The following is a 13,634-nucleotide window of genomic DNA, read 5'->3' as shown; positions in this document are numbered from 1 at the left end:
ATTGTTCTGGGAACCCCAAGTGTCAGGGTGTCATTGTTCTGGGACCCCAAGTGTCAGGGTGTAATTGTTCTACACCTCCAAGTGTCAGGGTGTCATAGTTCTAGGAGCCCCAACTGTCAGGGTGTCATTGTTCTGGACCCTCAAGTGACAGTGTGTCATTGCTCTGGGAGCCCCAAGTGTCAGGGTGTCATTGTTCTGGATCTGCAAGTGTCAGGGTGTTATTGTTCTGGACCCCCAAGTATCAGTGTGTTATTGTTCTGGACCCTCTATGTCAGGGTGTCATTGTTCTGAGACCCCCCAAGTGTCAGGGTGTCATTATTCTGGGAGCCCCAAGTGTCAGGGTGTCATTGTTCTGGATCTGCAAGTGTCAGGGTGTTATTGTTCTGGACCCCCAAGTATCAGTGTGTTATTGTTCTGGACCCTCTATGTCAGGGTGTCATTGTTCTGAGACCCCCCAAGTGTCAGGGTGTCATTATTCTGGGAGCCCCAAGTGTCAGGGTGTCATTGTTCTGGCCCCTCTATGTCAGGGTGTCATTGTTCTGAGACCCCCCAAGTGTCAAGGTGTCATTGTTCTGGGAGCCCCAGGAGGCTTACATAGTGTCTTATAACTCACCCAACACCTATTCTGTGACTCGTGTCTTTTGTAAAGAGTCCCGGTACAGTCAACATGGCTCTGTTTGCTGCCTTATGGCTCTACATCCGTAATCAAGGAGGCTCCACTGTCCATGTAACAGTTCTCGCATTGTAGTCAATGAGAAGTTGCTGTCCATGTGATGGCTCTCCCGTTGTAGTCAACAGGGCTTCACAGTCTGTGTGATGGATCTTCCATTGTAGTCAACAGGGTTTCACAGTCTATGTGATGGATCTTCCATTGTAGTCAACAGGGCTTCACAGTCTATGTGATGGCTCCTCCATTGTAGTCAACAGGGTTTCACAGTCTATGTGATGGCTCTTCCATTGTAGTCAACAGGGCTTCACAGTCTGTGTGATGGCTCCTCCATTGTAGTCAACAGGGCTTCACAGTCTGTGTGATGGCTCCTCTATTGTAGTCAACAAGGCTTCACAGTTTATGTGATGGCTCTTCCATTGTAGTCAACAGGGCTTCACAGTCTATGTGATGGCTCTCCCGTTGTATTCAACAGGGCTTCAGTCTATGTGATGGCTCTCCCGTTGTAGTCAACAGGGCTTCACAGTCTATGTGGGCACCTAAGGTGCAAAAGGAGTCTATGGATGCAGTGGAGATACAACAGAGACAGTAAATACAGCAGGGGTGCAGCAGAAATGCAGCGAGACTGAGGATATTGCTTAAATATAGCAGAGGCGCAAGGGTGGCTACTGAATATACTAGTGGATGTTGCAAAGGGAAGTGGAGGTGCAAGAGTTACTGCAGCTGAGACTGTGGATGTTGCGGAGGTTGCAAGGAATACTGCAGCAGAGATGCGTGCATGTTGCAGTGGGCAGTGGAGATACAAGGGTCCTGTATTTGTAGAGGAACACCTCAGTACCTTAGGTAGTCCTGGTGCAATCAACGTGGCTCTGTTTGCTGTCATATGGCTCTCCTACTGTAATCAGCGGGGCTCTGCTGTCCATGTAACAGCTCTTCCATTGTAGTCAATGAGAAGTTGATGTCCATGTGATGGCTCTCCATTCACAGTCAATGGGGCCCACTGTCCGTGTAATGGCTCCCCATCATAGTCAATGGGGTTCACTGTCTGTGTAATGGCTCCCCATCATAGTCAATGAGGCTTCACTGTCTATGTGATGGCTCTCCCATCATAGTCAATGGGGCCCACTGTCTATGTAATGGCTTCCCATCATAGTAAATGAGGCTTCACTGTCTATGTAATGGATCTCCCATCATAGTCAATGATGCTTCACTGTCTGTAGCGGCTCCCCCATCATACTCAATGGGGCTTCACTGTCTATGTGATGGCTCTGCCATCACAGTCAATGGGGTTCACTGTCTGTGTAATGGATCTCCCATCATAGTCAATGGGATTTACTGTCCGTGTATTGGCTCCCCATCATAGTCAATGAGGCTTCACTGTCTATGTAATGGATCTCCAATCATAGTCAATGGGGTTTACTGTCTGTGTTATGGCTCTCAATCATAGTCAATGGGGTTTACTGTCTGTGTAATGGCTCCTCCGTCATAGTCAATGAGGCTTCACTGTCTATGTAATGGATCTCCAATCATAGTCAATGGGGTCCACTGTCTGTGTAATGGCTCCTCCGTCATAGTCAATGGGGCTTCATTGACTGTGTGATGGCTCTCCCATTCTAGTCAATGGTATTTCACTGTCTATACAATGGTTCTCCCATCGTAGTCAATGGGCCTCCACTGTCTGTGTGACAGTTGTCCTCAGGAGCTTCTGATAAAGTGCAGGAACTACTGTTATGTGGACAGGGGAGCCCCAGTGATTACAATGGGAGAGCCATCACACGGACCTGTTGATTATACCGGGAGATTGGCAGGAGACAGCCGGGGAACAGAAACAGAAGAGACTTACTCCTGAGTTGTGCCCACTCCACCACAATGCTCTCTCAGGGATCTGTCTGGGTTGGCCAGGCCCTGGACACAATGAATCTTTACATGTGTGACCTGCTAGTTTTGGAACATTTCTCTGTTCCCGCTTCCCTACCTGTAATATCCAGAGCAGGAGGTGCAGGGAGGGGCGTCAAGGCTGAAGACCAGCATGAGGGTTGGCAGCCCAGTGATCCGTCACATAACGAAAACAGACCAAACAATACTCTTTACCACAAACATCATTCTACTGGCCATATAAGAGAAACAAATCACAGAATAAAAGTTGCACATTCAAAGAGTTAAAAACTACTTTAGTTTACAGAGGAAACCAAAATTGGTTCCAATAGTGTTAATGAAAGCCGTGCCACAACATCTCCCCTCCATCCCCTTCGGTTGTCCATGGACCGGAAGGTGTCAAACATAGGCCCGGTGCACAGTGGTGGTCATTTATGGTCCCTGTTCTGTTCCGACCACTCTAGACCAATATAAAAGCTCCACCTGTCTCAGCCCCATTTTGACATCATTTGCATTAGGCGCCTGAGGACCTTGTCCTGGCACTGGGTGTAGTCCAGGTTCAGACTGTGGATGAAGTGGAAACTGAGGGTTCAGAGGTGGTGCTGCAGAGATTGAATGCAGTAGAGACCAAGACTATGGAGGCTGAAGGGAAGCAGGGTTGTGGATAAAAGGATACCACCAGTCCTCCTGTACGGGGACCAGGCAGCTGGGTGAATCAAATGTGGGCAGGAAGGGTGTTCGGCATGGTGGGGGGCAATTATTGGATCCGATACCCTGCATGGCTCTGTCTGCAGCAACTGAAAGATGGCTTCTTCTCCTCTACCTCCCACTGGCTTACAGCTGCTGCAGGGAGAGCCACAGAGGGGATCGGTTCCAGTAATTGCCCCCCCCCCACCACATCTATCACCCTCCCTGTGCACCATATGTTTCCCCTTGCTGCCCAGGCCCCCCCCCCCTGTGTGCCCCCACCCCCACAGTGCTTCCAGCTCCCATCCTCTCCTTCCCATCAACAGCTGCAAGCACACAATAGGATCCTTCAGGATGAAGAGTGGGGGAAGAGTCCAGCAGATGTGTCACATTTACCAGCCCCTTTCTTTCCTGAATGAACACACTGAGTAATTGGCACTCTTCACTCATTGTGTTCATTCATAACTGAGGGATTTTAGACTGCATTTTTTTTTTGAGGGGGAGCTGTCAGGTTGGCTGTAAGGGGCCCTGTGGTTTCTAACAGCAGCCCTGAAGGGAAGTCAAGGGGAAAATGAGTCTGTGGATGCAGTAGAGATACAGCAGAGACCATACATGCAGCAGGGGTGCAGTAGAGGCAGCGAAATTCAGAGGTGACTGAGGATATAACTTGAGTAAAGCAGAGGTGCAAAGGTGGATTATGTGTAGACCAGTGGATGTTGCACAGGGAGGCACAAGGGTCTTATAGTTGTAGAGGAACGATTCAGTGCCTTAGGGGAGCTGTAGGCACAAAAGTTCTGGAGGAACATGGACTCAATGCTCAAGCAGTGAAACCAGGTCCCACATGAGTTCAGATAGAGGATGCAGTCACGTGATATGTGATGCAGCGACAACATTCCAGGTAAAACCCAGACTGCAGAGAAGATGCCAGCAATGGAATGCAAGACAACTGTAAGTCAATCCACCTGAACAAATCTCTCTAATTTTCTTTATGCTGTTCTGTAGACCACAATGTCTCCTCACCGTTTTCCTGGTTCCTTGGCGCATGTCATCAACCAAGTTGTTGGAATCTCCTTCCTTCTGCATGTCAAACACCTGGTTGGAGACCAACTTGATGAGAGGGATTCCCTTGCAGCTGAACGTCAAGCCCCCATAAAGGTGAGAACTGGGAGTGCAAGGCCCAAAGAAGCATGGGTGCCTTTTAGACAGCTCTGCTGGTGGTTACTGGCAGATAGTTGTCAGCTGGTCTGTCAGGACCTCTGTTGCCCTTGAAGATGCAGCAGGACCAAGGCAGCGGCCACAAGCAAGATGGCACCCGAGGTAGTGGCGTGGTCAGACGGCAGGACTGGACTGAAGAAGTGTAGTCAGGATGGAAGCTGAGGGCATACATGGAGAGGCAAACCAGAGAGTGGGCAGGAATGTGGTCAGGAACAATAGCCAAAGTAATATATAGGAATCTGAGGGAGAAGGCAGAAGTGTAGTCAGGTGACAGGTCATCCACGATTGGGCAGGAGAGGTAGAGTCCTTAGAGAAAGCTGGGTTCAAACAGGAATCGGGCAGTAGGAAGGTCCAGAGACAAGCTGGGTCAGTAACAGAAGGTCCCAAGAATACAGGATACACAGAGGCAAGGTAGCTGAGGATCATCCATCAAACTCTGAGTGCAGCCACTGTCCTTGTATAGAGCGTTTGGCGCCAATCTCGGCGGCAGGTGTATATGAACGTGCGCCAGTGTGCACATGTTTGTGTGCATACGCGCATTTCTGTGCAACCAGGAGCTAAGGAACTAAGTTGATCCTACATCTCCAATACCTAACTACCTATTTGAACGCTTACAAACCTTTCACTTGTCTACCAATTCCACTAGGTGTCAGAACTGGAAATGGCCATACACGAAATGTACAGAATCTTCGAGAAATTTGCTTCAAAGGATTATAACGAGCGCACAACGAGCAAGAAGGAACTGAAGGAACTTCTACAGAAGGAGCTTGGAGGGTTTGCTGAGGTGAGACACAATCAAACGGGGACATTTACAGCTGTGCAATCATTCTTCGGTATTTAATGCACTAAGGTTTCAGTATAACTGACACCTTCAAATATGAATTCCGAGATCCAAAAATGTTGTCAAAATCCAACGGTCATTGTATTCGTCTAGAATCTCGGTGAGCTTTGTGCATTTCTTCCAGGTCTGTGCAGACTTCCTGCAATGAAGACCACTCACTGCTGCTCTCTCTACCAAGGGCAGACTGACAACTCATGGGGCCCCCGGGCAATAGAGGATCATGGGGCCCCTGTGTCCTTGCCCAAACTCAAAAAAGCCTATGAAAAAGGTACCGGGGGCATCTCATGGGGGCCCCCTACTGACCCCGGGCCGTCGGGCAGTGCCCGAGTTTCCAAATGGGTCAGTCCGCCCCTGGGTCATTGTATTCATCTAGAATCTCGGTGAGCTTTGTGCATTCTTCCAGGTCTGTGCAGTCCTCCAGTGTAATGAAGACCACTCACTGCTGCTCTCTACTTGTGCAGGTTGACTGGTCTTGTCCCGATTGTCTCCATTGCTTTGATGATGGAGTTTCATGGCGTCATTCGTTGCCCTGTACACACATCCTATAGCAGAGTAAATCTTGTTTCTGTTCAAGCATGAGGCATGTGACATGACACTGCACAGGTTACTGAACGACCTCTATCTGTGGTGTGAGAACTGACACTTCCTGTGCGGAAACTACATCTCCCACAATCAGTCAAGTGCTCTGCAGGTGAGAGCTACACGGTAATTAAATCTGACACAGACAAAAACAGGCAGCTGGAAGATTTTTTTTAAATGAAATTAGCTCTTTGACCTTTGTGATGGCCAACAGAGGGGTTACGAAGCATACATTGGGTGTGGCCTGTCCCTACTGGTGTAGAAAGGCAAGCAAGCTGGATGAATACATGGACAGGGGGATCGATCGGCCATGACACTACAAACTGCAGCCTCAACATGTGATCATTATTCCAAGGACAGTACAGGGAAGAGAACTTCACCAACACCGAGATATATCAACAAAAACATCCGAAGGCGGACAATGCCTCTAACATTTTCAACCTCACTTACCTGTTCTTTTCCTTCCTGTGGGATGTGCTCATAGAATGAAATCTCAGGGTAACGTGGGCAGGCTGGGACCGTGCAAATATGGAGGACCATGACTGATTAACCCTTCATGGACCCGGCCCTCCATGGACAAGATTACAAAGGAAGTGGAGGACGCAGATGAGGAGGTGGACTTCAACCAAATTCCCAACATTGTCAGCTCTCTGAACATGGCCCTGTTCACCCACAAGATCAGCTGACCCCCATCGGACCCCCATCACACCGGCTCGGGGTCTCTTCTACTGAAGTCTCAATAAACTAAAAATGTATCATCTAACTGTCTCTGTGTTTCTGCTTTCTGTATAAATATATCTATAATGTACAAATCACTGGGACCCTCAAGTGTCAGGGTGTCATTGTTCTGGCCCCCCAAGTGTCAGGGTGTCATTGTTCTGGCCCCCCAAGTGTCAGGGTGTCATTGTTCTGGCCCCCCAAGTGTCAGGGTGTCATTGTTCAGGATCCTCAAGTGTCAGGGTGTCATTGTTCTGGCCCCCCAAGTGTCATGGTGTCATTGTTCAGGATCCTCAAGTGTCAGGGTGTCATTGTTCTGGCCCTCCAAGTGTCAGGGTGTCATTGTTCAGGATCCTCAAGTGTCAGGGTGTCATTGTTCTGGCCCTGCAAGTGTCAGGGTGTCATTGTTCTGGATCCCCAAGTGTCAGGGTGTCATTGTTCTGGACCCTCAAGTTTCAGGGTTTCATTGTTCAGGATCATCAAGTGTCAGGGTTTTATTGTTCTGGGACCCCCAAGTGTCAGGGTGTCATTGTTCAGGATCCTCAAGTGTCAGGGTGTCATTGTTCTGGACCCTCAAGTGTCAGGGTTTCATTGTTCTGGACCCTCAAGTGTCAGGGTGTCATTGTTCAGGATCCTCAAGTGTCAGTGTGTCATTGTTCTGGACCCCCAAGTGTCAGGGTGTCATTGTTCTGGACCCTCAAGTGTCAGGGTTTCATTGTTCAGGATCATCAAGTGTCAGGGTGTCATTGTTCAGGATCCTCAAGTTTCAGGGTGTCATTGTTCTGGCCCCCCAAGTGTCAGGGTGTCATTGCTCTGGATCCTCCAGTGTCAGGGAGTCATTGTTCTGGACCCCCAAGTGTCATTGTTGTGGGACCCCCAAGTGTCAGGGTGTCATTGTTCTGGACCCCAATGTTTCAGGGTGTCATTGTTCTGGACCCTCAACTGTCAGTGTGTCATTGTTCTAGACCCCTAAGTGTCAGGGTGTCATGGTTTTGTACCCCCGGGTGTCAGGGTGTCATTGTTCTGGAGTCCCCAAGTGTCAGGTTGTCCTTGTTCTCGGACCCCCAAGTGTCAGGGTGTCATTGTTCTGGGACCCTCAGCTGTCAGGGTGTCAATGTTTAGGACCCTCAAGTGTCCAGGTGTCATTGTTCTGGACCCCCAAGTGTCATTGTTCTGGATCCCCCAAGTGTCAGGATGTCATTGTTCTGGACCCCCAAGTGTCAATGACACCAACAATTGGGCATGTGTCCTCCCAATGAAACCAAAGAATGGCGAAAAATTTCTCCCAATGACAGCAGGCCCTTTGCTATTTCCACTGGCCTCAGTCTGAACCCCCCCCCCCCCCCCCCCCCCCCCCCCCCCCCCCCCGGTCTAAAGGACAGTGTACTGGCCCTTTGTTTTTTTAATATTTTCAGGTACTTATATAGCGCCATCAATTTACGCCGCACTTTACATATATATTGTACATTCCCATCAGTCCCCGCCCCCGAGGAGCGTACAATCTAAGGGCCCTAACTCACATTCATGCACACACAGACTAGGGCCAATTTACACAAGATCCAATTAACCTCCCAGCATGTCTTTGGACAGGAAACTGGAGTACCCAAAGGAAACCCATGCAGGCACAGGGAGAACATGCAAACTCCAAGGAGGTGGTGCCATGGTTGGGATTCAAACCAGCCACCCTAGTAGTGCCAGGCGGAAGTGCTGACCATTTCCTTACTGTGCTTCCCAAAACGTTTGGAGACCCCTGGTTTAGATGATTACCCAACAGTTGCACTGCGCCTTTCCCCTTTAAGCCCCTCCCATTAGAAAAACAACTTTTTTATGGACATTTATGAAGCATTCTTGATGATTTTTCAAAAAACAAAACGCAAACACTCATCAAGAAGACATAAATGCTACAGGTGTGGCAATGAGAGTGGCTTCGTCCTTCATAATCAACACCCCCATGAAGGAGCCCCAGGAATGGGAAGGAGCTCTCATAGGGGGTATCCGGGCCGGGTTCCGTGTATTCCTTATGGCCACTCCCTTCTCATCAATGCCAAGAAACTCCAGGACAGGTTTTGTGAGCCCGCCCCCACACACTGATTGGCTATTAGATTGCCCAGCCAGCCGCGTGATGGCTCTCCCGGTGTAATCATTGGGGCTCTTCTATCCATGTGATGGCTCTCCCGGTGTAATCAATAGGGCTCTGCTATCCATGTGATGGCTCTCCCGGTGTAATCAATAGGGCTCTGCTATCCATGTGATGGCTCTCCCGGTGTAATCAATGGGGCTCTGCTATCCATGTGATGGCTCTCCCGGTGTAATCATTGGGGCTCTTCTATCCATGTGATGGCTCTCCCGGTGTAATCAATGGGGCTCTGCTATCCATGTGATGGCTCTCCCGGTGTAATCAATGGGGCTCTGCTATCCATGCGATGGCTCTCCCGGTGTAATCAGTGGGGCTCTTCTATCCATGTGATGGCTCTCCCGGTGTAATCAATGGGGCTCTGCTATCCATGTGATGGCTCTCCCGGTGTAATCAATGGGGCTCTGCTATCCATGCGATGGCTCTCCCGGTGTAATCAATGGGGCTCTGCTATCCATGCGATGGCTCTCCCGGTGTAATCAATGGGGCTCTGCTATCCATGCGATGGCTCTCCAGGTGTATCATTGGGGCTCTTCTATCCATGTGATGGCTCTCCCGGTGTAATCAATGGGGCTCTCCTATCAATGCGATGGCTCTCCCGGTGTAATCAATGGGGCTCTGCTATCCATGCGATGGCTCTCCCGGTGTAATCATTGGGGCTCTCCTATCCATGCGATGGCTCTCCCGGTATAATCAATGAGGCTCTGCTATCCATGTGATGGCTCTCCCGGTGTAATCAATGGGGCTCTGCTATCCATGTGATGGCTCTCCCGGTGTAATCAATGGGGCTCTCCTATCCATGTGATGGCTCACCAACAAGGCTCCATCCATTACACATCTGCATCAGAGGCTGGTCAGTAGCTCCGAGGAAAGGGATTCGTCCCCGAAACGCGTCAGCCATTTGACCGCACTGACAGTTGGAACACCTTGCCTGCCGTTGTAGCCATCTTCATTATGCAAATTCATTTTAGATACAAGCTTCACCTGTGAGTGTTTATTTTTCACTCCTTTCAATAAACCTTGGATAATGCACTAGGTGTGTGCGCCACCTTTATCACATGATATGGAGAGGATTGGAACACCTGAATCACATGATATGGAGGGGATTGGAACACCTGAATCACATGATATGGAGGGGATTGGAACACCTGAATCACATGATATGGAGGGGATTGGAACACCTGAATCACATGATATGGAGGGGATTGGAACACCTGAATCACATGATATGGAGGGGATTGGAACACCTGAATCACATGATATGGAGAGGATTGGAACACCTGAATCACATGATATGGAGGGGATTGGAACACCTTTATCACATGATATGGAGGGGATTGGAACACCTGAATCACATGATATGGAGGGGATTGGAACACCTGAATCACATGATATGGAGGGGATTGGAACACCTGAATCACATGATTGGGAGGGGATTGGAACACCCGAATCACATGATATGGAGGGGATTGGAACACCCGAATCACATGTGTCAGGGCTCCCAGTATGACCAGAGGTGTGTGACTGATGCAGGGAAACGCAGACTTCAGATATGTGATAACAATACAATTTATTAACACTAACAATACAAACATAAACGCAGTGCAATACTAAAACATAACACAGTGCAAACAACCAAACCAAACCACCCACAGATAACAGTATATACAAGCAAGCGTCGTCAGGCAGGCCGGGTCAATATCAATGGGCAGGTAGGTACAGGGGGAGCAAGCAGAGAATGGTCGGGGTCACAGGCAAGGTTCAGCAGGTAGCAAGCAGCGTAGTACAGAGGGTCAGACAGAAGGATGGTCAGGGTCACAAGCCAGGATCAGAGCAGGAGAAGTCAGCAAAGGAACAGAAACAGGATGCAGGACAGATACAGGGCCCAGGACAAACACAACACCAAGGCAGAGTCTGCAAGTCTGGCCATCCCTTAAATACCCCAGTATCATCAGTTCCAGGTGTTAGCTGGCTGAAAGGTTGAGTCTTTGATTGCTGGGAGCACCCGCTGGCCAGCCCTGGTACTGCAGATCAAAAGGCAGGTGAGTCCCACCATTGCTGGCCAGTCCATTCCTAACAGTACCCCCCCCTCAAGGAGCGGCCTCAGGACGCTCCAAACAGTCCTAGCTGGGCAAAATGTTCCACCGCCCGGGTCTGGTAACTGGCGGGATATCAAAGACTGGCACACCGGGCAGCGGCACACCGGGCTGGACTCCGGGCAGAGGCACACCGGGCTGGACTCCGGGCAGAGGCACATCGAGCAGAGGCACATTGGGCAGAGGCACCATCGGGCAGAAGCACACCGGGCAGAGGCACACCGGGCAGAGGCACATCGGGCAGCACTCCGGGCAGAGGCACATCGGGCAGCACTCCGGGCAGAGGCACATCGGGCAGCACTCCGGGCAGAGGCACATCGAGCAGAGGCACACCGGGCACTGGGTCACCAGGCATCAGGTCATTTGGCTTGACAGCGGCACCGCGTCATCTGGCAAGGCAGTGGGCTCCGAGTCAACAGGCACGACAGTGAGCACCGGGTCATCAGGTACCGGATTGTCTGGCTCGACAGCGGGCACCGCGTCATCTGGCAAGGCAGTGGGCTCCGAGTCAACTGGTATGACCGCGGGCACTGGGTCAGACATTGGATCGTCTGGCTGGACAGCGGGCATCGGGTCACCAGGTATGACAGCGGGCACTGGGTCACCAGGCATCAGGTCATTGGCTCGACAGCGGGCACCGGATCAGGTACCGGATCATCTGGATCAACAGCGGGCATCGAGTCAACTGGCCTAATAGGATCGTCAGGCTGGATCAGTTCATCATGCTGGGTAGAGGCATCAGGCCAAGTAGAGGCTTCAGGCCGAGTAGAGGCATCAGGCCGAGTAGAGGCTTCAGGCCGAGTAGAGGCTTCAGGCCGAGTAGAGGCATCAGGCCGAGTAGAGGCTTCAGGCCGAGTAGAGGCATCAGGCCGGAGTAGAGGCATCAGGCCGAGTAGAGGCATCAGGCCGAGTAGAGGCTTCAGGCTGAACCACGGAAGGCAGGCTCACCGGTTTGGATACTGGCAGGATGGTATTGGTTGGAAAGAATTTTCGCTTTTTTCTGGTTTTAACTACTGGAGCACTGCAAGTAAACGCAGGTCTGCAAACGAATGGAGCAGCTGGAGACAGAGAAGAACTGGAGGATGGAACAGGAGAGGGAGCAGTTGCTACAGAGGGCTTTTTTACAGGGTTAAAGGCAGGATAGGTGCAGCGAGTGGGAACAGGGGACTGACATGCGGTAGATAGCAGGGCAGGAGGAGCTGTTGGGAATGCAGGAATAGAGTTTTGAGGAAATAGATTAGAAGCAGGACGGGGTCTTTGTAAGCTGACTGAGGCTGGGTGCAACAAATCTGTCCATGTCTGCAGTAGGGGTTGAACAAAGCTGAGCTTACACAAAGCCTGTCTGGTCAATGACTGCACTGCGTTTATACAATCTCTTAGTGTCTGTGGTGAACATGTGGAATAACGCTCCAGAAAGTAACCCACATCATCCTCTAATAACCACACCAGGGACTCTACCTGGTCTGCACTAAATGGTGGCAAAAATTCATCCCTGCATTCGGAGGAACCAGATGAAACCAATTCAGCACAAACTTCAATCAAAGGCTGCACCTCAGAGAACTCTGTGCCCTGATCTACTAGAACATGAGCGAGCCGTATACATTCTAGCAGTTCATCCCGGGGATACTCCTTCAGAGTCTGATAAGCATACTCCCTGTCATCAAACACTAGCAGATATAAATATTCAACCTCATCCAGATCCATCCTTCCCATCAACAAGCCAAGATGGCTTCCCTGTGCAGCCACTTCTGGTCAGGATTGGCCTTGGTGTAATGTCAGGGCTCCCAGGTGTGACCAGAGGTGTGTGACTGACGCAGGGAAACGCAGACTTCAGATATGTGATAAACAATACAATTTATTAACACTAACAATACAAACATAAACGCAGTGCAATACTAAAACATAACACAGTGCAAACAAACCAAACCAACCACCCACAGATAACAGTATATACAAGCAAGCGTCGTCAGGCAGGCCGGGTCAATATCAATGGGCAGGTAGGTACAGGGGGAGCAAGCAGAGAATGGTCGGGGTCACAGGCCAGGTTCAGCAGGTAGCAAGCAGCGTAGTACAGAGGGTCAGACAGAAGGATGGTCAGGGTCACAAGCCAGGATCAGAGCAGGAGAAGTCAGCAAAGGAACAGAAACAGGATGCAGGACAGATACAGGGCCCAGGACAAACACAACACCAAGGCAGAGTCTGCAAGTCTGGCCATCCCTTAAATACACCAGCATCATCAGTTCCAGGTGTTAGCTGGCTGAAAGGTTGAGTCTTTGATTGCTGGGAGCACCCGCTGGCCAGCCCTGGTACTGCAGATCAAAAGGCAGGTGAGTCCCACCATTGCTGGCCAGTCCATTCCTAACAACATGATTGGGAGGGGATTGGAACACCCGAATCACATGATATGGAGGGGATTGGAACACCTGAATCACATGATATGGAGGGGATTGGAACACCTGAATCACATGATATGGAGGGAATTGGAACACCTGAATCACATGATATGGAGGGGATTGGAGCACCTGAATCACATGGTTGGGAGGGGATTGGAACACCTGAATCACATGATATGGAGGGTATTGGAACACCTGAATCACATGATATGGAGGGGATTGGAACACCTGAATCACATGATATGGAGGGGATTGGAACACCTGAATCACATGATATGGAGGGGATTGGAGCACCGGAATCACATGATTGGGAGGAGATTGGAACACCTGTATCACATGATATGGAGGGGATTGGAACACCTGAATCACATGATGTGGAGGGGATTGGAGCACCTGAATTACATGATATGGAGGGGATTGGAGCACCTGA

The 13,634-nt window shown here is 50.2% G+C and overlaps 1 protein-coding gene across 1 annotated transcript; it reads left to right on the top strand.

Annotated features, from left to right (window-relative positions):
• The first annotated feature begins 4,204 nt into the window (after window positions 1-4,204).
• On the top strand, window positions 4,205-5,530 carry LOC149442218 (uncharacterized). Its single transcript, XM_089656351.1, has 2 exons — window positions 4,205-4,384; window positions 5,091-5,530. Exons 1-2 carry the CDS (start codon window positions 4,238-4,240, stop codon window positions 5,283-5,285), a joined length of 342 nt encoding a protein of 113 aa, XP_089512477.1. The 5' UTR covers window positions 4,205-4,237; the 3' UTR covers window positions 5,286-5,530.
• The last annotated feature ends 8,104 nt before the right edge of the window (window positions 5,531-13,634 follow it).

This window comes from Staurois parvus, unplaced genomic scaffold (genome assembly GCF_062004578.1).
Source record: "Staurois parvus isolate SC_StPar_1 unplaced genomic scaffold, SC_StPar_1.0 ptg000901l, whole genome shotgun sequence".
NCBI classification, from domain to species: domain Eukaryota; kingdom Metazoa; phylum Chordata; class Amphibia; order Anura; family Ranidae; genus Staurois; species Staurois parvus.
This window is presented reverse-complemented; position numbering and strand designations above follow the sequence as displayed.

Coding starts and splice junctions, on each gene's coding strand:
- LOC149442218 (XM_089656351.1), top strand. CDS start 4,238: ATGTCTCCTCACCGTTTTCCTGGTTCCTTGGCGCATGTCATCAACCAA. Junction 4,385..5,090: donor AACGTCAAGCCCCCATAAAG/GTGAGAACTGGG, acceptor CAATTCCACTAG/GTGTCAGAACTGGAAATGGC.